At 35.5% G+C, this 26,168-nt stretch overlaps 1 protein-coding gene across 5 annotated transcripts; it reads left to right on the forward strand.

Annotated features, from left to right (window-relative positions):
* On the forward strand, positions 11,249 to 25,027 carry LOC109834202. Of its 5 annotated transcripts, none has more exons than XM_020402150.1 (8): positions 11,249 to 11,627; positions 11,713 to 11,826; positions 12,209 to 12,283; positions 14,934 to 15,077; positions 16,345 to 16,491; positions 17,295 to 17,480; positions 17,587 to 17,724; positions 24,707 to 25,027. In XM_020402150.1, the coding sequence occupies exons 1-7, from the start codon at positions 11,489 to 11,491 to the stop codon at positions 17,712 to 17,714; spliced, it is 933 nt and encodes a 310-aa protein (XP_020257739.1). In that variant the 5' UTR covers positions 11,249 to 11,488; the 3' UTR covers positions 17,715 to 17,724; positions 24,707 to 25,027. The 5 variants fall into 5 exon arrangements, with proteins under 5 accessions (XP_020257739.1, XP_020257740.1, XP_020257742.1 ...); XM_020402151.1 differs by having other exon boundaries at positions 12,227 to 12,283; positions 17,587 to 17,747; XM_020402149.1 differs by having other exon boundaries at positions 11,250 to 11,627; positions 17,587 to 17,747.

The following is a 26,168-nucleotide window of genomic DNA, read 5'->3' on the forward strand; positions in this document are numbered from 1 at the left end:
TTCTCATCCACACCCTATGCAGACTCACTCTAAGTCGGGTATTTGTGAAACCATGTCATCTATTATTATTGTGTATAACACTCCTTGCCTCTAAACCATCAAATTTCACACAAGATTCAAAAGACAAATCATGGAAAAATGCAATGGCAGAAGAATTTAATGCACTCATCACAAATAACACTTAGAAATTGGTTCTGTTTGATGAACGAAAAAATTTGATTTGTTGTAAGTGGGTTTTCAAGATAAAATATAATTCAGATAGTTCTATTGAGCGGTACAAAGCTTGTATGGTCGCTCAGGGCTTTCATCAGCAAGCTGGTATTGATTTTCATGAAACTTTCAGCCTTGTTGCCAAACCTACCACTATTCGTATTGTACTGTCGTTGGCTATTTCTTTTGGTTGGGTTATTCGATAGCTTGATGTCAAAAATGTCTTTCTGCATGGTCTTCTTACCGAGGAGGTATACATGAAACAACCTCCTGCCTTTGTTCATACGGATTTTCCAACCCATGTTTGCAAACTTAATAAGGCAATTTATGGTCTCAAACAGACTCTTCGTGCTTGGTTTCATCGTTTAACTAGTTTTCTTCTATCCCTTGGCTTCCACTGCAGTAAAACTGACTCCTCCATGTTTATTCATCATAGAGGCTCTGATATTATTGTTCTTCTTTTGTATGTTGATGACATTGTTCTTACAGGCAACTCTCCTTCTCTCATTCATCATTTTATTTGCTTATTTTCTGATCAATTTGCCATGAAAAACCTTGGTGATATTCATTATTTTTTGGGAGTTCAAGTAACTTGTACACATGACATTCTATTTTTGTCTCAACATAAATATGTTCAGGACCTCTTACGTAAATTTCATTTGTTTACTCTTACTCCCATGCATACACCCATTGCGGCTAAGACTAATTTATCCCTTCATGATTGTGAGTTATTAGCAGATCCCTCTGTATATAGGAGCATGGTTGGTGCTTTACAATATCTTACAATTACAAGGCCTAATATTGCATTTGATGTTCATGTTGTTTCTCAGTTTATGCATGCTCCTCGTACCACTCAGCTCCTTGCTGTCAAAAGAGTTTACCGGTATTTGTAGGGCACGTCTGATCATGGTCTCTCTCTTCGCAAGGTCATTGGACTGACCCGTGTCATTGCCTATTCTGATGCTGATTGTGCCGGTTGTCCTGACAGCTTCCGCTTCACCTTCGGTTATCCTGTGCTTTTCGACTCTAATCTCATTTCTTGGCACTCTAAGAAGCAACGAACCGTGTCGAAGTCCTCGATGGAGGCTGAATATCGTGTCCTTGCATACACTATTACTAAGACGCTATGGCTCAGGCACCTCTTAGTTGAGCTAGGAATTGTCCTTTGTCATCCTATGTCTCTTTTCTGTGACAATATTAGTGCCACCTATATCTTGGCAAATCCAGTTCTTCATGATCGTAGCAAGCATATCAAGGTCGATTATCACTTTGTTCGGGAGAGGGTCGCTCATGGTGATTTGGTTGTTAGATATATTTCCACACAGCTTCAGCTTATAGATATTTTTACTAAGGGATTATCTTCTAAGAGATTTCTCTTTCTAAAGAACAATCTATCCATGTGTATTCCACCCTGTCTAGATTGAGGGGGTTAATAGAGCAAGTTTAATACATTAATATCATAATGGATATATATGTAATTCTGTACATTACCTCATATAAATATAGATATCGGTTCCTCTGTTAGTGTATGCCAAAATCCTAATTCATCTGTTAACTCTCTTCTCTTCTTCATAATATTTTCACACAACGATTGCTTGAAGAGTTCACTGATACATCCCTGAAGAGTTACCCGATGGCTTACCCCCTATGCATGATATTCAGCATCACATTGACCTTGTTCTTGGTGCTAGTTTACCAAACTTACCACACTACCACATGAATCTAAAGGAGAGTGCCATATTGTAGGAGGTGGTATCTAAGTTGTTGAAGAAAGGGTTGATTCAAGAAAGCCTTAGTCTATGTACGGTCCCAGCATTAATCACCCGAAAGAAAGACAAGAGTTGGCAGATGTGTGTTGATAGTCGGGTAATCAACAAGATCATGGTTGAATAAAAATTTCCAATTCCTCGGATTGATGATACCTTGATATGCTTTCGGGATCACAGTTTTTTTCTAAGATAGACTTGAGGAATGTCTACCATCAGATTTGGATTTGTCCCGGAGATGAATGGAAGATAGCATTCAAGATGAAAGAGGAGTTCTATGAGTGGCTTGTCATGCCATTTGGGCTATTCATAAGCAAATTTGTTATATACTTTGATGATATGTTTATCTATAGTAGGGCTGTGAAGGACCATGTCGACCACTTGCGGGCTACTTTAATTGTCCTCTGTGAGAATCTGTTGTTCATTAATCATTAGAGGTGCATTTTTTTGCAGGATCAATTTTTGTTTTTGGGTTTCATGGTTGGTTCTAAGGGTATTCGTGTTGAGAGGAGAAGGTTCATGCAATACGCGAGTGGTTGGTTCTAAGGGCATTCGTGTTGAGAGGAGAAGGTTCATGCAATACGCGAGTGGCCAACCCCCAAGACCATCACAAAGATCCGAAGCTTTCACAGGTTAGTGATATTTTATCGGCGGTTTATTCAAAATTTTAGTACCATCATGGCATTGATCACAAAGTACATGAAGAGAGGAAATTTTAATTGGTCCTATGAGGTTGCTCAAGCTTTTGCTATTATCAAAGAGAAGTTGTCCAATGCTTCGGTCCATGGCCTTACCCGATTTTGATAAAGTCTTCAAAGTGGAGTGTGATGCATCAACAGTATGCATTGGTGTTGTCCTATCATAGAAGTGTCATCTGATAGCTTTCTACAGTGAGAAGATAAAAGAGTCAAGGAGGAAGTGGATCGCTTATGAGCATGAGTTTTATGCTATCGTCCGATCTATCCGTCGTTGGCAGCAGTACTTATTCCACAGTGAGTTCATGCTTTTTTACTAATCACGAGGCACTCAAATACTTGAATAGTCAAAGTAACATGAATCGCATGCACGAGCTTTTGGGTTGTTCTTTTTGCACTGGTTTACATTTGATTCGAAACACAAGACGGGCAAGCTATGTTAGACCCTAGGGGGGGTGATTAGGGTCTTATGCTAATCTAATCCGATTAAATGCCAATTAAAACTAATTAATACGTTATCCTAGCAAGTATGAAATACAACAATATATGTAAGCTAGGATAAGCAATATGAACAATAAGATATATCCTATATGATGAAATATATATGCAAGGATATATAAACTAACACAAGGGTAAACAATATGAACTAGATAGTGGATGATATAGATAATGAGCTAATGACAATGGCGATATAAGATATGAACATAAAAATGAATGAACGCCAAAGCACACTCAAACAAGCAATATGATCACGGAGTTCGGACCTTCCGTCCTACGTCTCCGCTCCCCACTCCCGGGGAGAAATCCACTAACACAATCCGGTTTGGAAGCCGGAACTTCTTCTACACACTCGGTTTTCTAGCTAACCGAAAACTCTACAACTCACACTCTTGCAATCACACTCTACACCCACTAAGTGTTGGACCTAGCCGTGTCTCCCTCAAGTGCTCGGTTACAACCTCTCCCTAGGCACGTCAACCGACGCCACTCCTCTTGGGATGATCCCCGACTCTCACCACACACTCCTCACTCGGTGTACAAGTGTATTACAAAGTGAATCTCACAATTAGGCTAAAAAATACAACAAGATTGTTCTCTTGAATCTCACAATTAGGCTAAAAAATACAACAAGATTGTTCTCTACAATAGATGAGAACTCAATGTAGGCCCACTCTCTAAGTCACACAATCCCACAACCTAATTATACAATGTATGCAAATACACTAAGCTCAATGGTTGTGTGTGTACAAAGAGATAAATAAAATCAACTAAACTCAATATAAACACTAGCTTAATAAAATGATAATCAAACAATAAAATGTAAAGCTAGATTGAGTTTAGAAAACTTCCCCAATAAATGACAAGAGTGAGAGAGAGATGAGTTAAATGCCCAAACACCAAAGGATGATTTCCTCTTTGCTCTTGTGAAATTTGCTTCACAAACTAAACTCAAACAAACTCTTAAACACTTTTTAAAACCCTTGTTAAAAACTTCTTAGCAGTCTCAAAATTGAGATCAAAGAGGGTTTTTATAGCCTCCAAAACCTCAGACCAAAACCCCTTACAAAAAGACCAAAAAACCATCTGCAACGGCTCTAAAAAGAGCCGTTAGAACTGCAGCGGTCGACCGAGGAAAATCACAGTCGACCGCGAGCAAAGAAAGAAGCGGAGAAAAGTTCCAGACAGTTCGTCGGTCGACCGACGGAAAAATCGGTCGACCGGCGGTACTATAGCAGGTACATCTGATTTTATAAAATCGGTTAAAAATAGTAAAACAGCTACAAAAATTATGAAATTTTGAAGGAAGGTTCTAGACATGTATAAAAACATGTTAGAAAAAGAATTTATGAAAAATAATTTCCCAGTTGAGAGAAATAAATGTTTGAACACAGAAATACAGTTTCTGAAAATCTGCTGTGATATACGATTTTGTAAAATCAATTAGGCACAGTAAATCAACTCCAAAAATAGTAAAAACTGGATGAAAGTTTCTAAACATGTAGATAAACATGTCAGAGAAAGAATGTTTCAAATATCACTTCTCATTTGTGAAAACTCATCAGTTTTGTAAAACATGCACGAACATGTGCACGAACGAAAACGTGAATTTGTAAATTCCTTTAAACATAACAAATCAATTCCAAACTTAATGAAACTTTGAGAAATGTTTGAAAATGATATTTTGAACATTTTACAAAAAGAATTTTCCAATTTGTATTTCCCAATTATGAAATCTCATTATTTTGTAAAAGTGTTCAAAACATGAAAAAGTGATATACATGAAGTTTGATGTTTTGACATAAACAATGTTTTAAAACTTTGCACAATGATTATATAGACTTGATAAAATATGTATATGATGATTGTTAAGTCTATAAACTGAGAATACGATATTTGAGCTTAGAAACCAAATACGTGTATGTATATATAAACATCAAAATCTAAAATACTTGTATGTATATATATATAACTATATATGTGCATAGAAACCAAATACGTGTGTGTATATGATATTGAGCTTAGAGTATCTAACACACATAATATAAAAGTGTGTGTATATGATATTGAGCTTAGAGTATCTAACACACATAATATAAAACCTAAACTAGATTACCCAAACCGATCTTGATCTTCAATAAGCTTGACTTGGTACACTTTGCGGATGAAGCTTGAACTTGATCTTTAACTTGAATTGTATGTTGCTTCACTCCACAATTCCGCCAACCTCCATTTGATATCATCGTTGAATACATAAGAATGTACAAACACTAGACAAACAACATTAGTAGTAAATTGTTTGTAAATCATCATCAAAACAAGAAGGCCAACAATCTCCCCCTTTTTGATGATGACAAATAATTTACAAAAAGGATATATGCATGAAAGGAAATGAATATATAAATTATAATTCATATGCATATAAACAAGAAAGAATATACATATACTCACAATATTTTTCCCCCTTTGACAACATCAAAAAGGGGATAAAAGAAATAAGAGAGCGAAAGCTCCCCCTATCAATAAGCATGAATGAGTATAACACATAGAAAGATATAGGGATTGCTCCCCCTATCAAAAAGCCATATAGAATATATGAAATGAAGATCATGGCAAACATATGTGAGCAAGCATAAAAGGTATGCTAACAATCACTCACATACAAAAGATAATGAGAACACCTAATGATATGTCACGATAAATAGGTGTCTCTAAATACAAACCTAAAAACCATGTATAAAAAATAGATTTATGAAATCAAAAGAGAGAAAACATGAGAATCATGCAAAAAGAGTTTTCGAATGAAAACAAATCAACCAAATGAAATCATAAATCAACCATTTAAACCAAAAATGATGTTTGATCAACAAAAAAATTCTTTTGAAGACTTGATCAAACCACTCATAGAATACATTATAAAGCACGAATAGATGATCCATTAGCACAAACACATAAATATCATCATATAAGTGAAATATAATGAATTCAAAACAACAAATCAAAACAAAATCTTTAACAAAAGAATTTCAAGAGAGGCAACAATATATCAAGCTCTTAAGCTTGTTCCAACCCATATAATCATTCTAGCATCCGATAAACATGATTTGAGAATAAACACCCAATAAACCCGGAGGGTTATATAAACACAAACCTCTCATCAAAATCAAGACTAATAATTATGAAAACAAAAGATTTGATTTAAAATACATTTTTCAAAACCAAGAAAAAGAAAAATAAAAGTACTAAAATTCTTGGCTTAAAAATCATTTTGGCACCCAAGTATTCTTGGTGCCGGTTTGTTTAGGGACATGACCCCTATCATTAAAGCTCAAAGTCCTAGGGTTATGAACCCTCTTGGACATATGTGGTGCACGGGATCGGTCATAGCAATAATCACTCAAATGACCCTTCCGATTACAATATGTACAATGGAAAGGAAGCATTTGCTTATGTTGACCATTAAAAGGTACACGTGGAACATTTGCAAATAAGGGTAGATTATTGGAAGCTTTTTGCAAATGTGAAACATTATCAAAATAAAACTTTTCTAAGTGGCCAAATCTACCACAAACATTACATTTATAAACATGTGGTCTACTAGAAATATTTGGCAAATGAGATTTATTTTTCAAATCAAAACAATATTTGGCCAAATGACCAAAACGACCACAAATATCACATTTAAACACATGAGCATGCTTATGATGAACATGATGAATATGTGCATGTGTATGTGATGAAGAAACCTTATGAGATGCACAAGAAACGTTAGTCTTGGAGGATTTATGTGTATCATAGCAAAACTTAGCTAAATGGCCTTTACGACCGCAAATAGAACACTTATAAGTTTTACTATACATGTGTGCAAAGTGTACGGATTTAGAAGTTGTAGTACGAGACTTTGCACCCAAGTCCATAAGTTTCTTATTATCTACAATGCATGTTTTAAGGGTTGAATCTAAAGATGATATGCGTTCTTTAACATGATCCAACTCATTTTTAGGCATACAAGCATTGGAAATAGAAGTAGATGAAACATGATCATTTTTAAACGAACTAAACTTATTTCTAATAGTTTCTACTTCTATCATGACATCATTATTAGCATGAGTTAAGCTAGCAATAGATGAAGACATGTTATTATTTTCCAAACTTAATAACTCATTGTTTTCTTTTAAAATAGCATTCTCTTTAACAACAATATCAAGTTTGGAAGCTAGCGACTCATGATCGGATTTTAAACTAATATGCTTGCTTTTAAGATCAATAAAATTGTTTTGCAATTTTGTATAGGCATGAGATAATCTATCATATGCACAAGCGAGTTCATTGATGGATATATCACTATCGGATTCCGAATCGCTTACCACACTAGGGCTATCGCCTAGTGGCCGTGTGCATGATGATGCTCCACACTCACTTGAAGAACAATCCTCCAAACTACGTCGGATTTCCTCCAAGTTGCCTTGATGTGCTTCTATGAATTTCCATAAATTGTAAGCACTATCAAAATGAACAAATTTGTTAGAAAATGATGAGTCAAAGGCATTAAGCAAATATTCTAACAAAAGCTTGTTCATTATATATGCAAGGATATATGAACACAAGGGTAAACAATGTGAACTAGATAGTGGATGATATAGATAATGAGCTAATGACAATGGCGATATAAGATATGAACATAAAAATGAATGAACGCCAAAGCACACTCAAACAAGCAATATGATCACGGAGTTCGGACCTTCCGTCCTACGTCTCCGCTCCCCACTCCCGGGGAGAAATCCACTAACACAATCCGGTTTGGAAGCCGGAACTTCTTCTACACACTCGGTTTTCTAGCTAACCGAAAACTCTACAACTCACACTCTTGCAATCACACTCTACACCCACTAAGTGTTGGACCTAGCCGTGTCTCCCTCAAGTTCGGTTATAACCTCTCCCTAGGCACGTCAACCGACGCCACTCCTCTTGGGATGATCCCCGACTCTCACCACACACTCCTCACTCGGTGTACAAGTGTATTACAAAGTGAATCTCACAATTAGGCTAAAAAATACAACAAGATTGTTCTCTACAATAGATGAGAACTCAATGTAGGCTCACTCTCTAAGTCACACAATCCCACAACCTAATTATACAATGTATGCAAATACAATAAGCTCAATGGTTGTGTGTGTACAAAGAGATAAATAAAATCAACTAAACTCAATATAAACACTAGCTTAATAAAATGATAATCAAACAATAAAATGTAAAGCTAGATTGAGTTTAGAAAACTTCTCCAATAAATGACAAGAGTGAGAGAGAGATGAGTTAAATGCCCAAACACCAAAGGATGATTTCCTCTTTGCTCTTGTGAAATTTGCTTCACAAACTAAACTCAAACAAACTCTTAAACCCTTTTTGAAACCCTTGTTAAAAACTTCTTAGCAGTCTCAAAACTGAGATCAAAGAGGGTTTTTATAGCCTCCAAAACCTCAGACCAAAACCCCTTACAAAAAGACCAAAAAACCATCTGCAACGGCTCTAAAAAGAGCCGTTATAACTGCAGCGGTCGACCGAGGAAAATCGCGGTCGACCGCGAGCAAAGAAAGAAGCGGAGAAAAGTTCCAGACAGTTCGTCGGTCGACCGGCGGTATTGTAGCAGTTACATCTGATTTTATAAAATCAGTTAAAAATAGTAAAACAGTTCCAAAAATTATGAAATTTTGAGAAAAGGTTCTAGACATGTATAAAAACATGTTAGAAAAAGAATTTATGAAAAATAATTTCCGAGTTGAGAGAAATAAATGTTTGAACACAGAAATACAGTTTCTGAAAATCTGCTGTGATATACGATTTTGTAAAATCAATTAGGCACAGTAAATCAACTCTAAAAATAGTAAAAACTGGATGAAAGTTTCTAAACATGTAGATAAACATGTCAGAGAAAGAATATTTCAAATATCACTTCTCATTTGTGAAAACTCATCAGTTTTGTAAAACATGCACGAACATGTCCACGAACGAAAACGTGAATTTGTAAATTCCTTTAAACATAACAAATCAATTCCAAACTTAATGAAAATTTGAGAAATGTTTGAAAATGATATTTTGAACATGTTACAAAAAGAATTTTCTAATTTGCATTTCCCAATTGTGAAATCTCATTATTTTGCAAAAGTGTTCAAAACATGAAAAAGTGATATACATGAAGTTTGATGTTTTGACATAAACAATGTTTTGAAACTTTGCACAATGATTATATAGACTTAATAAAATATGTATATGATGATTGTTAAGTCTATAAACTGAGAATACGATATTTGAGCTTAGATACCAAATACGTGTATGTATATATAAACATCAAAATCTAAAACACTTGTATGTATATATATATAACTATATATATATGCATAGAAACCAAATACGTGTGTGTATATGATATTGAGCTTAGAGTATCTAACACACATAATATAAAACCTAAACTAAATATACCAAAGCTTGATCTTAATCTTCAATAGGCTTGACTTGATATATTTGCGGATGAAGCTTGAACTTGATCTTTAACTTGAATTGCATAGGCTTCACCGACATTCCGCCAACCTCCTTTGGATATCCGACATTCCGCCAACCTCCATTTGATATCGTCGTTGAAGCGCTATTCCATCCATCCTCCAACACGTTGTTTGTCTACAATACATAGGAATACAAAAACACTAGACAAACAACATTAGTAGTAAATTGTTTGTAAATCATCATCAAAACAAGAAGGCCAACAAGCTACACATAGTTGCTGATGCACTTAGCTTTCGTACCTCCTCGTTAGTAATTACGAGTAATTTTATTGTTGGATTTGATTGCTTGAAAGATTTATATGAAAATAATGAGGATTTTCGTGATGACTAGGAGGCTTGCATCATGAATAAACAATTGGGCGCCATGATTATTCTTGATGGGTTCCTTTTCTTTCAGAATACACTTTGCATTCCACATGGTATTTGCACGAGCATCTCATTCTGGAACTTCATGGCGGAAGCTTAGGTGGATATTTAGGTCATGATAAAACAATTGCATTGGTGGAGGAGCAATATTTTTGGCCATGTTTGCATAGAGATGCTGACAGAGTTGTTGGGAAGTGTTTGATGTGCCATACATCGAAGGGGCAGTCATAGAACATAGGGCTTTAAACATCTCTTCCTGTCCTAAATTGTCCACGTGAAGATAATGCTTATGTTGCGGAGTTACCTAGTGATTTCGCTAATATTTCTCCCACCTTTAATGTTGCTGACTAGAGGAGTTTCATCCTGACGTGTCACTTTATCTTTGGCAAAACTCGGGTTTGAGTTTTTTTTCACAGAGGGGAGAGTAATGTGGAGGACATTGCTGATACCTTTTAGGAAAAATAGGATCGTGCAAAGCTCGGACGATCTAAGTAAAGAGGAAAATTTTCGGCCAGATTCTTATGTGCAACTTCGACTGACCATAACTTTAGATTCCCTCCATAGAATCGCTGTTATTATATATTTTCGGAAAGCTCGGGAAGTGCTCTACAAGTCAAACTACTTTGTCGTTCCAACTGAGTTTCGAGATAAAAAAAATCATCTTCAGGTTTGAACTACATGTCAAAGAGTTTTGGTTCAATTTAGCTTCTAGTTTTTATGGAACGTTTTTTATTTTAGAAAGTCTAATTATTTTAGAAAAGGTTATTTTAGTACTTTTGCTTTGTTTTACATCCTATATAAGGGGGATGAATTTGTGAACTCTTTATATTGGTTATTATTAATTTTAAAAGTTTTTTATTCCTAGGGTTACTAGGGCTTGTGTTGTTTTGCTCGTACGAGAACGCTTCCGCTACATCAAAGTATTTCATCCAAAATTTTGATTCGTCATTATCTCAAACTAATTACTCTATCGATCCTAGCTTGAGAAGGGTTTTTATTACAGTTTCGAAGGTTTAGGAGAGTTTTCTCCAGTTTATAAAGTTTATGAGAATTGTGCAAAATGCTTTAAAATTCATAGGAATTCTATAAAATTTACCCTCTTCGAAAACCCTGCGGCCAAAATAAGGCCATCATTTTCAGTCATCACGGGGTAGCAATAAAGAAATAAAGTAAACCAAATTAGACTTCGTCCTCAAACTTTCAGTCATCGTCTGAACCCTCTCCACAAAAGCCTCCGACTTTCAACTCCTTCCAGAAAGTGCCTCCAACACGCTTCCAACGCCGACCCCAAAAAGGAGCACTAAAACTTGCTTTCCCCACAATTCTAGGGTTTATTCGATCAAAAAAATTCACAAAATTCTAGAAACAAAGAGAAAAAAGATAAAAAAAAGGGAAAATGGAGGGAGAGCGTAGAGTTGTCTCCGGCTGCCCAAACGCCGGCAATCCTTTCCATGAGTGCGCTGATTACTGCAACGGCCAGCGATCGAAGAATCCTAGTAAGCTCAGGATCGACAACGGAGGAGGAAAAACCCCAGGTTTTTTTATTTTTTGCTATTTTTTTTCCTCTTCTTCTTGGTTGTTGTTCAACCTTTGAATTTGATCCTGATTTGTTTGGTGCAGTTCGAAGCGGGGAGGGATTGAAGAATGTCGATCCTGATTGCGTTAATGCTTCGAATCCATTTCATCAGTGCGCGGATTATTGTACGAAGAAAACGAGCGAAAATGGAAAATCAGGTTTTAATTTCTTGGTTTTTTTGGGTAACCCCATAAATTATACTCAGTTTCTCAAGAAACCCCTCATCTACTTCATAACCGTGTTCATTTTTAACGAAATGTAACTACCCTCTTATATGAAGGAGATGATAGAAGGTAATTGCGTAAAAACAACAATTATAGTTGTAGGATTTGTATTTAATGCTCTTACATGCTTCACAAGTTTACCCTGAAGCCGTTCAAAAGCTCTTTTTTTATTGAACATAATAAATGACGGGGTTTCTTGGAGAACCGGGTATAGATAATAGATGAAAAGGGTTTCTTGTGATTTATCCTAGTTATGTTTTGGGTGTAATTAGGAAGGAGAATAAACTGTTTTCTAATTTGGATTTGCTATAATTAGGTCGTTTTGCATTTCCAGTATTATTAAAACTTTCTCCGAGATCATCCAGTGGTCGAAGTGATGGGGGCAAATCAGGTTTACTTCGGATTTCTCGATTATTTTTCCTCTTGAGATATTCAATTTTGATTATTTACTTTTACTTAATTGTATTTTTAAAAGTTAATCCTATGTGGTTAATCTAAATTATCTTACATCATTAATTTAGACCGTATACAGTTTCTTTATTTTTTGCTCCTTCTGTTTTAGTTTTATCCAATTATTATATGGAATTGAATGTTTCAGTCGGATATGATACATATATTTTTTATCTGTATAATATGACTATATAACAACATAAACATGAAAGAAAGAGGCTGTGCTTACTTAATAATATGTATTATTTACAGTTTGTCTTGAATTATAGAGGCTTTGCTTACTTAATAATATGTGTTATTTACAGTTTGTCTTGAAATATTGGTTGTTTTCAGCCAACTGATATTTTCTTGTCCTTACATCAAGGAGCAAATCAGGTTATAATTTCTTGCCCCGGATTTCCTTTGGATTTTTATGTGTATTAACTATTAAGTAGTCAGTGGTGGACCCACTTAGAATAAAGTGGGATCACTTGATCCCAGTTGCTCAAGAAGTACCATTACCCCACCCTCAATTAAACCCACCAATCTAAATATTCTACCCCAAAAACAAATCAATGACCCTATTGCAAAAGTTGAGACCACTCTCCTAATCCTATCTGACTCAGGCGCACAATAAACCCAAAATGACCCCACTAAAACCCACCCATCTAATAACCCACCCATTTAATGTGGAGAAGTTGCTTAAAATACCGAATTAGATCCATATGAATTTTGTAGCATTGAGATCTTGGCGCTTAAGGGTCAACTTGGCAATTACATTGTTGATGTGCATAAAGATGCAAGATTTACAAATTTGAAGGGAGTAGGTGATCTTTTAAAAATATGGTAGAGACTAAAAACATAATATCTGTCTTTAGTGTGTATGCTTTTGAAGATGATATTGATCTTACCCATGGTTACAACAACTGTAGAGAGAGGTTTTTGCTAGGTTTTAAACATTGTTATAAATAGCGGTAAATAGCTCCGTAATAGCGGCGCTAATAGCGTTAGCGGTCTCTTCCTGCTACGCTATCGCCCAATAACAGTGGTATATTACGGAATATGTGCTTTCCGCTCGCAAAAGCGGCCAATAGCATGCCATAGCGATGAATAGCAGGCGATTGTGGGCAAAATCCGCTTTTTGGCCCCTATTTAAAAACTGTTTGAGGTTTATTTGTTTAAATTAAACCTGATCCGCTACCACTGCATCCCATCGCCTCCCGCAATTTTCGGCGTATTCACGCTGCCTCCCACAACCTTCGGCACCTCTCTCAGTATTTCCTCTTACCTCCTCTCGTCGTGAGCTTCTTCTACTGCAGTCCTCTCACCACTCAGCTCATCTTCTCGAAGATGACGACTTTTTGACTCCTCTAGTCGTCTTTGATATTATGTGATGGTTACATATTTGTTTTATATTTAAGATCTCTTTAAATCATCAAATATGTACTTTTAGATTTTCTAAATTTTTCTTTAATTTTTTTGAGTATTTATACATGTCTAGACTAGACCGCTATTGACTTTGAGCTTTTTACCATTATTTTGCGGTAATAGCCCCAAATAGCCTTAGCGATACCTCACTGCTAGCGACGCTCTCCGCTATCGATAAACTTGGTTTTAAATATCATATATCGGGGAAATATCGGATGTCTAAAATTCATATTAGATTGCGGATATCAAAAAAATTTCAGGATACGTGGTAAATATCAGAATGCTATAACGGATGTTTGCATATATAGTATAATGCACTAAAATGTAATATCAACACGCTTGATAAAATCTAAGCATACAAAATCTGAATAATATATGTCTAGGATCACTAATCAACCTTGTAAAACAAACAATAGTACAAATCAACATTGCAACATTTTGTTTGACTTTTTTAGGCCAAAATGTCATTTGATATAATGGGAAAATCATGATGCCCAAAAATTGCCAAACGCGGTGTATTATTTTGGGACAAGCTATATAAAAGGTCGGCTAATATATCGGTTATATCGGGGATATATTGCTCAAAATAGCCAAAAAGCGGTGAAAGATATTTAGAGACCATATTGGTTGTAACAAGTGACAACCCTGTAAAAGGATATATTGGTAATATATCGGTTCACGTTGGGGATATTTCAAATAATGGTTTTTTGCAATGAAGTTGATAAAGAGCAAGTTGTGGAATAGAATGAGCGATCATTGGCTCAATGACTGCTTAATGGCATATATTGAGAATGATGTATTAGATAGTATTACTAATGATGCAATTTTGTATTTTTTTGAAAATATGAGAACTTATCGGGGACAATTGTTAATTTTTGAATTATTATATTATATGGTGACACCACTTTCCAATGATGTTAGATCTGCTACTGTAAGTAGTATGATTAAATTTTGGATCATAAGGTCAGCTTAATTCCTTCACATCTTTAATTTGTCATCAATTTTTTTGTTCTGTTCCTTTAATGTGCACTAATATCAGTTGCTTGTAGGAAATGCATGGTATTTTGTGTGATTTGAATTTATATATCGAATTATTTATAGACAACCAACATTTTCCTTATCTTCTGATATTGTTGTTGTAAAGATCTTTGAATAATAAAGTTGGTTGCTTAAAATGGCTGCAGTTCCAAATGGGAAGATACTCGGAGTAGATGGACGAAAAGTTGATCCCTATTGCATCAATGCATCCAACCCCTTTCACCGGTGTGGGGATTATTGCACTAATAAAACAAAGGATGTAGAGAGACAAATCAGAACGGGCAAAACAGGTTTAATTTTCTTTTTCAATTTTCTCATGCTCGGTGTTTTTTTACTTTGTTTTCTGTTCCAATTGGAGAAAAATATTCCTCTGTCATTGTTGACATAGAGTCTATGTTGTCTATTTCAAATGTTTTTAAAATCACAACTACTGAGGGGAAAATTGAATTTGCTTTGTTTCCTTGAATTCCTTATCCCAACACTTCCTCGCAGCAACCACAAAATTATTATTTCGAGAGCGAACGTGAGAACTGAAACATCAGCAACCATTTATGGCATGAAAATCATGATGAACAGTGCAGATCTTGATCGCGGTAACCACCAAATTGTTATTTTGAGAGCAAAAGTGAGAATTGGACATAATTGAAATGAAAATCACGATGAACGGTGTAGATCTTCCATTTTTTACCCTTCCCCATTAGTCTTTAACACTGAATTTCTTACCTTGTCAGGGCATTAAATGCATAGATAAATACATACATATTTTACTTATATAATACATCGGAGAGAGGATACACAGGGTATTAGTGAGAACCATTGGTAATTTTGCTACTTCAGCCATCATGACAGTATTTCTTTCTTTCTTTCTAGATGACATAAAAATTTATATTGAATTTTGCTTTTCGTGCTTCTCTGAGCTCTCTCTCCTGCAAAGAAAACTCAATAGATTTCTGATTTAAAATGTTTTAAGGTTTATAGCATTTATCAATTGATACTTGCGTGAAGGTCAAGTAATTAGTATTTATAGGATGATGCGGAGGTGAACATAAGGATTGTAGATCACAATTGGAAGCTGACAATTGTCACAATAGAGATAAGAAAGGAAGTTAATTTGATGGTGACTGTTGGGATGACGCTCGAAAGTTGTGAGCAGGAAGATAGAGAAGACATGCATGATTTAAAGGTTAAGAATGTCAATTTTGATACCAAATAATGTTTCTAGAAATGATCTTCTGGGAATTGTGGCTATGCTATGTTAAAATTCAGACTATATGGTGCAACCGAGTAAGGTTGTACCGAAATTTGACTTATGTAAATTTGATTTAAAAAAAAGCAAATAACGAAATTATCAACAAAATGTTCTTATTAAACTGTCATCTGGTTCCAGCTGTTAAGTAAAGCAAGCTCCTGCCCAGCTGCCATTTATTCACTGTGTCTTTCAATTGATGTTTGAAAATTCAATGTCCTGCTGCTACGATTTAATATGGCACGATCATTAGTTTTCTTCGGATTCTTTGTATGTTAAATTCTTTCCTTTTTGGTTAATTACTATGGCAGCTCAAAATGGAGAATTAAGCAAAGAAGTTAGGAAGATAGGAGGAGGAAGTAAAGTCGACCCAACTTGTGCCAATGCTTCCAATCCTTTCCACCAATGCACTGAACACTGCTCTGAAGGAAGCTCAGGAGCAAAAAGGGGAACATTAGGTTTACTTCCTTCTCTGCTTTCGGTGTTTTTTAGCACATATTTAATTACACTAAGACAGAAAAGATTAAGCATTCATGAGCATCATGGATGTTAACTGTATATCAAAGAAGTTTCCTTATCTTTCCCTTGTTTCCTATAGCATTTATTCAATTATTAGTTACAAACGGAGGTAACTTTGTTGCGTAGGCCATTTCTTCTTCTCATGACTAACATCAAATCTACTGGCACTTAGGTGAAATATGAGACAAAATCAGATCCATCTGCTTCTTATTGTGTCATTGCTTTAACTTTGGCATTTCTTATCTATTTAGATAAATAGTAAGGCTTTATTTCTTTTGACAGCATTTCGACGATAATTGTAAAGCAGAGCAAGATCTTGTTGGTTTCTATTTAATTGTTGACCATATCTTCCATCTAATAGTTTAAACGTGTTTTAAATTAATTCCCATTGGATACCACAGACAAAATAGCAGCTTATATGTCAATAGCTGACGTGCTGTTTAAAGAGGAAGAATGTATTTGATCCTTTAAATTTTTTTTTTTGATTTAACTGTCATTATTGTTATTATCAGCACATGAACTTATTTTTCTTAGTTGCGTAGCTCAAATTCAAGTCCATTTAGGCAACTACTCATAGACATAGAGGTTGTCATCAGTAAGAAAATCCATGATATTTGGTTTGTCTTCTATAGAGTAAAGCGACAACTAAGAGTTTAGTTAGTCATTTTATGCGTCAAGCTATGCATACCTGATGTCATTATGAATCAATGGTGAAAAATGATGATGATGCCAAAAATGCTAGGGGCTTTACTTGCAAGAGAAAGTGATGAAGAAATGTCGACTAGAGAAAATAAGAAGGAAGTGATAATTAGAGAGAGGGGCAAGGTGGATCCTAGGTGTCCAAATGCATCAAATCCCTTCCACGAATGTGCTGAATACTGCCTTCCAAAAATCAGTGGCTCTGTTGGGAGTGAGAAAGGCAAGCCAGGTTAGCTTCCTCTGTGAAAAGTCATGCTCTTTTGGGTCTTATTGGGATTTATTTCGTTTTGCCTATCAAAAGTCCAATCTTGTGGCCGTGGCTGCTGTGATTGCAGATAGAAGCAAGGGAAGTGCAAGTATTTTGTTTGAGAAAGGAGATGTTGATCCTAGGTGCGTGAATGCTTCCAATCCGTTCCACAAATGTGCTGAATATTGCGTTCAGAGAATTCGTGAAACAACGTAGCTGATTCAGGGTCAGTCTGTTTCCTTAGACTAGGTATTCTCTCTTTTGGCATTGCTTGTTTTGTCTCAGTTTCTTTCTTGTTGAGGCAAGTCTTTTTGTTGTAGCTACTATGTTTAGTGCTATTCATCCTTTTTATCCACTACATTTACTCTAGAAATCAAACAGATTGGAAGATGGATTCGTGAACTTTTATCAAGAATACAATATAGCCATAACATGAACATTATGAGAGTAGTCCGTGAGAACGAGAAACTAGGAGATATAAGACAAGCTAATGTTTCAATTCAATACCAAGAACAACAAAATAAGCATCTTTATCCAAAATGTTTAGGATTGGCTAAATGAATCCTATTCTTTCCTTCACTCCTGTTTACATACACTCCTCCGTTAACCTAACCACTGTCATATTCTTCTTATTCTCTTCTAAGCAAGTGCTTGAAGACCTATCTCTAGTCCTCTTTGCTCCGTTAGTTATAATCTTATCACATTTTTATTGACTCTATCTATCAATAGGAGTGATCTCTAACTTCCTATTAGCGCACTCATTTCTTATTCCATTGCTTAGACAAGTCCATTATAACATTCTCATTAATGCCACATTCAAAATTTTGTGCATATTATTTCTTTGTTGCCTTGCCTAATAGTATATCCATAAAATATTGTTCTTATAGTTCTCCTATAAAATTGCCCTCACATAATACACACCCCCTTCATTTTAACTATTCTGATTTGATTTGAGAACTACATCGCCCTCAGTCTCATCATCTTGATGAGTGATTAATCAAATGGAGAAAGTGTTCCTCTTGAAGTAACACTGATATGTCTTATACACTAATTCTTTCTGTTTAACAATTTTACTAAAATTTTTACTAAAATTATATCTGGTGTATTCTATTTGGATTTCTTCCCTTGAAGGTGATAGACAAGAACACAAATGTTGAGGGGAGAACTAAATTTTGTTATTACGAAGAAAACGTACACCTCAACCTAGCCTACTATTCAAGACTCCGTCATATGATCTAACTCTAATCCCTTTAACATTGGTTTACAATAATAGAGGACTTTTGTAGAGAATTAGTGCCAATTTGGTATTGTTGGAGCCTAGTTTGCAAGAAAACGGGTACAACTGCGGGTACGGGTAATGGTATGGGCAATGTTATCGATAACGGATAGCGTTGCGTAGCGGTGAGGTGTTGGTAAGGCTATTTGGGGCTATTGCTATAAAATAGCGGTAAAAAACACTAAGTCAAATAGCGGCCTAATTTAGATATGTATAAACATTCAAAAAAATGAGAAAATTTTAAAAAAAAATTCTAGAAAATCTAAAGTGCATATTTGATGATCTAAAGAGATTCTAAACATGAAATAGATATGTAACCGTCACATAATACCGAAGACTATTGGATGAGGAGTCAAAGAGTTGTCGTTTTTGAGAAGATGAGCTGAGCGATGAAAGGACTGCAGTAGGAGGAGTTTACGGCGAGAGGAGGTGTGAGGAAGTGTTGAAGAAGGTGCCGGAGGCTATGAGAGGCGACAGGAATACGCCTGATATCGCGGGAGGCGGTGTGGGATGCAATAGTTGTGGGTTAAGTTTAATTTAAAAAGAAATAAACCTTAAGCCGCTTTTAAATAATAGACAAAAAACGAATTTTGCCCGCAATCGCGCGCTATTCATCGCTGTGGCTCACTATGGGCCTGCTTTTGTAAGCAAAAAGCGCATATTCCGTAATATGTCACCGCTATTAGGTTTTAGTGTAGTGAGAAGAGACCGCTAACGCTATTAACACCGCTATTGCGGTGCTATTTATCGTTATTTATAACAGTAGGTACGGTTACTGGAGATGAAAAAGTTGTAAAATGTACGGGACGAAGACACAACTACATGTATATTGAGATTAATAATTTACATGAGATCATTATTATTTTTCAATTCACATATTACTAGAATTAAAATTCCTATCATGTTAAATTTCTTTTATTATGTTGATTATCATAAATTGGATGTTACTCGTATTTAAACTAGACATCTAAACGACCATTTAGCATCATAGTTTTGAACGTGATATTGGCTAAAATGAACCCGACCTATGTCTAACGAGTATCAAGCATTGTGAAGTGTGACATATACATCCACGAAGCATTTGACAAGTGTTTTAAATTAAAACATATTCATATAATTGAGCACGTGTCTGAATAAATGTTGCATATGTCTAAGGAGTGTCCATGAAGTTTGGGTACGGGTACGACTTCATGATAGAGGTACCTGGGTAACATAGGCTGGAGCTTATAGTAAGTTGCTTATATAAATAGCTTATAAAAGCAAATTATATAAGCTGCTGAAAGTTATTTGATAATTATATATCAAAAGGCTAAAGCTGCTTCTAAAAGCAGCTAAGGTGTTCGGTAAAACTACGCTTAAAGATTATTGTTAAAAAGTAAATGTCATATATGATATATAAACTAAAAAAAACATAAGTTGCTTTTAAAAGAATCCTAAAGTTGTTTCTAAAAGTACCCCGTTAAAACTAGAAGCAATTTCAATAAGCATTGCAAAATTTTTTTTACCAAACATCATTATTGACTGCTTCTAAAACAATAAGCAGAAACAAAAAAAGCAATACCATACTATCCTTTAAACCAAACAAATCTATCCTACAATCTTCAACTTCCCTATAACTGTCCTAGTTTAAATAGAATACAAAACTCTTTAACTTAACCTCGTACTCATAATAAAACGCTAATCTTATCAAATTACATAAAGTTATAAAGAATCAAAGACAATATACAAATAATCTCCACACTGGCTTTGATTCCAAAGGACCTTGAACATTTTATCATTGTCGTCTTGAATCTTCACCACTAGGCTAGGGGTGCCAAATCGTATTCGCATCCGAGGAAATATTTGTAACCGTATATGTTAGTTTATAGATATGGTTACTCAAATGCATAACCGATAGAATATGTTTACAGATATAGTTTTATTAGTGAAATATCCAGATCCGTATCCGAAATATCCGAACATATATTAGTCACTGTTGTAATAGTATTAATCCTTAGATTATGGATTTGAGGTTAATTTTGATGACAAAGATGTCTAATCTTAGCTTTTTAGATATAACAAACATTAATGAACTCTTTTGTATCACATGAACTATATATTTTTTCAATATTATCTAGGTTTCTCATATCCGTTTTGTATCCGTATGCATATCCTCTTACATATCGGTATGTATATCGGTATCCGATTTGAGCGGATATGGATATGAATTTTTCTTATCGAGGTCTATTTGTATCCTTATTTGTATCCACGATGGGTAAACAGATATATATATGACAAGTATCATATCTGAGCCATATCTGGAGCAAATGCACCAGTACACTAGGCCTACTAGTATATTCTATTGCCTTGCACTTAGAACAAAAGCACTCAATACTCCTAACTAGAGTGCTTGCACAACCAGACCCACATCCTCACCCGGGGTGGGCCCAAATTCTTGTCATCATGCGCATCACCGTGGCTCCATCTCTCTTGCTTACCTCGAAATCTCCTCGCTACCAGTGATATCAGAACAAATCTAAGATGCTTCTTTCTTAAACTGAGCCGGATAATAAGTCGAACTGCTTCCTGCCCCCTATGCTCCACATGTACTGCTAGGTTAGGTTTGGGACTTGACAGGTGGACCGATATGAGGTGGACGTCATCATCTCCTGCATCACTTGGCTGAGTCTCGACAAAAGTGCTATCCGTTCTACACCTTCCTAAAGTTGAATGCTATGCATCACCTTGGTTAGGACAAGACATGAGTCCCACATCTCCTTATAAGCCGAATGTATCTATCTTCCACATCACTTGACTGAGACGAGAAATGAGTCGTACCCATCCTACACCTCCCCACAAACTGGATGTAGAGTTCTAAATATTGGATATCGAAAATATATTTGACGATCAAAATCCATATCGTAATGCGGGTATTGGGGAATTATTGGGGTTATATACTAAATATCGGAGTGTTGTATCGAATGATGTGCATATACAATATAATGTTTAAAACTATAATCTAAACATACTTGATAAAATCTAAGCATACAAATTGAAATAATATATGTTTAGGAAGTTTTAAAACAATTAAAAGTCCAAATCGACATTACAATATTTTAGCCTATTTTTTAAAGCCAAAATGTCACTTGATATATAGGGAAAATCATGATAGAGAGTCTGAAAATTGTAAAGAACAACATATTGTTTTGCGATAAGCCATATAAAAGAACTTATCAGTCAACATATTGGCTAGTATATCGGCCATGTCACCGTCGGTACATAGTACCCAAAGTTGTCAAAAAGCGGTAAAAGATATTTAGACCATATAGTTTTGCAGAAAGGCGTACAAAAGGATTTATCGGGCCATGTTGGAAATATTTAAAACAATGGCAGGATGCAGCCATTTCCATGTGTCACTCATGCATGCCTACTTTAGATATTTATCTAATGCAACACTTTACTCAAGGCTATACAAATTGTCCATCACCTTCTCCTGCGATGACTTCTAACCATTGCATAATGATAATTCCATCATGAAAATCATGTCTGTATCTAACTCTAGCATACTAGTTTCGTCCCCTGCAGCTTCCTCCCTAGCAGCTGTTTTGCTAAATTCACCGTGTCTATCATTATATGTCTCTTGCTATCTTTGACCTGCATTTTCAAATCAATCCGAGCATATAATCTAGAGAACCAAACCTATTTCACTGCCTTTCAAATACCTAAATACTTAGGGGTCAACTCTTGGATGATCAAAATCAACTTCCAATTCCTCGACCTGTTGAAGAATCAATCTAGACCCAATCTAGATTTTAGAAAACCAATTTAAATCTCAAATACTCATTTAAAACCTCACGTGAATCGAATAACTGTTGAAGAAGCAATTTAGACCCAATCCAGATTTTAAAACACCAATTTAAATAATAGTAAAAACTCTCCCTTGCGACCCACCGCAGGTGCTGCTTTTAATTTTCTTTCTCACTCTTTACACAGAGAAACTGCGAACTTTGTTGTGCCTCCGCTATCATCGTTTGTTTGAACGGTCTTGCGTGTACCTCTAGAGGTCTGCATGCTTATTCGTACCTTTGCTCGTTGCCCCGACTGTTTGAGCACTCTTTTGTGCCTCCCCTTGTTGCCATAGTGGTCCCAACATTGTTCTGTTGCTTGTCATTGGCTAGAAATTAGCCGTTCACCATCTTTGCTGGAGCCATCATGTGCATTGTGTTGGTTAGCCTTATATTGTCACGCGTGCAGTTCCTTCGCCCATTGATGTCAAAACCAAAAGTCCTCTGCATGCGATGTTACCCACAGTCCACCATGATCTCCATGACCTTTGAATCTTGCTCTGATACCACTTAGTGGAATTTCTCCCCTTAAAGGCAACAAAGAAAATCAGATTTCTTTGTTACCAAGAAAATCCTCACCTTCAATCCTAGCCTACTGTTTCAAGGTTGCATCCTCGGATCTAACGCTATTCCCTTTAGCCTTGTTTTACAACAATAGAGGACCTTTTAAAAAGAAACCAAACAATTTTGCTCTATAGCTCTTGATTATCAAGTTTGACTAGGATACAAACTCCTTTCGTGATAAAACCCAACCCTTCAAATCATGATAGATCTCTAACCTTACAAAACTATATGAAATTATAAATAATCAAGACAATATTCTAGCATCAATGTATATTTGGTTTGTGTACCTTGAAATGTAGACATGGGTATCATTATTAGAATAACCAAAAACACATATTCTAATATTACATCTCTATGACCATAGGCGGATCTATTGAACCCATTTTGCTCCATAATGTCCACAAAGTATATAATACACCACTAAAACCCACCCCCATTTAAAAAACTCAACACTAAAAAAAATCTCATGTGACCCGCTAGGTTTTATCCTTCATTTCTAACAAATCCTTTATCTTTCTTCTTTTAAAAACAACACTTCCTAGTTTTACCCTTTTCTTCTAAAAAGCACTCGACTTCCTTTTCTTGACAAGGAAATCTTTAAATTTCACCCCGCTCATTTAAGAAGACCCGAACTTTTTTTAATAACAGCAGAACTCCTGAATTGACTAGAAGAGTTGGAGGCTTCTTAGAAAAGAGAACTACAATTTTAAGGCTTTGTTGTCAGAAAAAGAAAGCTGATGGTCTCTTAGAAGAGAGGGGCAAAACTTAGGGTTTCTTGATTAGAAAAAGAAAGTTGTGGATTGATAGAAAAGCAAGGTTAAAGACTCTTTAGACTACATTCTCCACTGACATCTTAATTTACCCCATTAATTGTATAGCCACTAACTGAGAAAGCTGTATTTTACAATGTTACTAATGATGCGATATGTGCTTTTTTATGGAAACTCAACATGAACAGTTGTAAAGTTTATACTTATTAATTATGTAGTGACATCACTTCTCAAAAATCTTCGATCCGCCACTGCCTATGACTGCATTGGAGTTGTATATTATATTAAATAGGCTCTCATTTTATAGAGTACAAATTCTATCAGAACACCTCTACAGAATGTGGTGATTTATACTATTCATGAGTGGATAAAGGGTTAGTTTGGGAATTTTATCTATTCTATTTATGACGTAAACCACCCCACTCCTATGGGGTTGGTTCTAATAAGATTCTTATTTATCCTTCTCATGAGTGTGCTTATGTCAAAGGTATATGGCTTACCCTCAGGCAGGTATGTGTGATGAAGTTTTGGATCATGTATTTCAATTAGCTGTGTGAGATAGTCCACTGTCTTATTATCTTCAGATCATGAAGTCTCACGTGCCATTTTTCGAAGTTTGTATGTGTGCAATCATCTCGTTAAAAGCTCTCGTATTTGTGGTCTGATCTGGTTCTCTCTATTATAAAGTCTATTTATATGATTTGTTATTTGTAATTATGATTATTTGGGCTTCATACTAAGTCGCTGACAGCCACGAAACATTCTAATTTGCAGACATTATGTCTGAACCGCCACAGATTTTGCATCAGGAGTGCTGATCGGTTATGAGCTTGAGCTCGCTCTTTGTGAATCTGATCCTCAGCAAATTGTTCCATTAAGGCGACAAGCTGAGCCCATACTTGAAGGAAATATATACAATCATGTTGACTGAAGTAGAGCATGCAATTATTTATTGTTGAAATGTATATCAAGCCTTATATAGTATATATATTATGTAAAGCTGGATTAGTCCCTTGAACTCAGTAAGGTTGTGTATGGATTATTTAATTCTACTAAGGGTTTTTGTTGTCTAATATAATTTTTTTTACGCCTCTATTTTGTTTGTCTTGATTATGTGATGTAAGCAATCGGTGTTATTTAAACACAGGCAATCATTTGGGCAGGAAGGAGTCACTTGAAGCGAAGGCATAAGATAAACCTCTGCAATTTTTGTGGCTTTACTTTTTGTTGTGTTCTGCATATTATGTATTATTATAAGCCGGAAGTGACGAACAAAACGCTGTTGATGATACTACTTCATGATTGTGTTATTTGTTTATACTTACCAACCGATTATAAGCGGGTTGAAAAATGAGAAGTATATGGTATGATAATGGACGAACCCGAGTGTTAAAGAGTATTGACACTTGTTTTGTAATATTAAAATTGAATAATTGGGAGGAAATACAAGAGTGGAAGGCAAATGAATGCCCGAATCTGGTAGAATTTTCTTAAATAAAGCTTTTGCTAGAAACTTTTTATTTTTTGGGTGAACGTGGAAGCAATTCTCGTCATTTATATAAAATCCTGCAAGTGTTATAAAATCTTGTTTTAGTCGAATCCTATGTAAAAATTCTCACCTCAGTCGCTATCATGACCTATCAATTGTAGTCAATTATTAAAGAAAAAAATTTAAACAAGTGATCAGGCCGTCCTTCTGCTCCTTCGGAGTAACCAAACTGGGCTGAACATAATTTTAAGCGTTATTTAGATATTAATCCCTTACACCTTCCATAATTCGCTACCACTCCCTCAAATCTCAATGTTTGCTCATTAGTCCCTCAAATCTAGATATTGCAAATTCGTCTTCCTATTAGTTTCTTTAACCATGTAAGGTTAACCAAAGAACCCAAAGGCCCGTGTTCACTAGTGACTAAACCTATAGCTTCATTCACAGCAGAAGAGGGGGCTCACAACATAGTTTGATATGCTAAAAACGCTTCTACGTAGTTTAAAATTTTGAAAGGGAGGAAGAGAAACGGAATAGGGGGAAACTTTTGGAGGAATTAATGCATAGATTTTAGGGGGAATTTTATCTTTGAAACAACTCATATATGGATTTGGGGTGTTGGACCATCGGAAAAGATAAAAAAAATCATAAATAGCATTGGTGGTGGACCCAAAAAAATATTAGGATTATTATGATCATTTTCTTGGGCAAATTACTAAAAATAAAAAAACTGCGGGCAAAAACGTT

Source organism: Asparagus officinalis, chromosome 3 (assembly GCF_001876935.1).
Source record: "Asparagus officinalis chromosome 3, Aspof.V1, whole genome shotgun sequence".
NCBI classification, from domain to species: Eukaryota; Viridiplantae; Streptophyta; class Magnoliopsida; order Asparagales; family Asparagaceae; genus Asparagus; species Asparagus officinalis.

Bases quoted from the DNA above. Each gene is read 5' to 3' on its own strand.
- LOC109834202 (XM_020402150.1), top strand. From the start codon at position 11,489: ATGGAGGGAGAGCGTAGAGTTGTCTCCGGCTGCCCAAACGCCGGCAAT. The intron at 12,284-14,933 runs GTTTACTTCGGA...AAATGGCTGCAG, and splicing joins AAGTGATGGGGGCAAATCAG to TTCCAAATGGGAAGATACTC. The intron at 17,481-17,586 runs GTTAGCTTCCTC...CTGTGATTGCAG, and splicing joins GAGTGAGAAAGGCAAGCCAG to ATAGAAGCAAGGGAAGTGCA.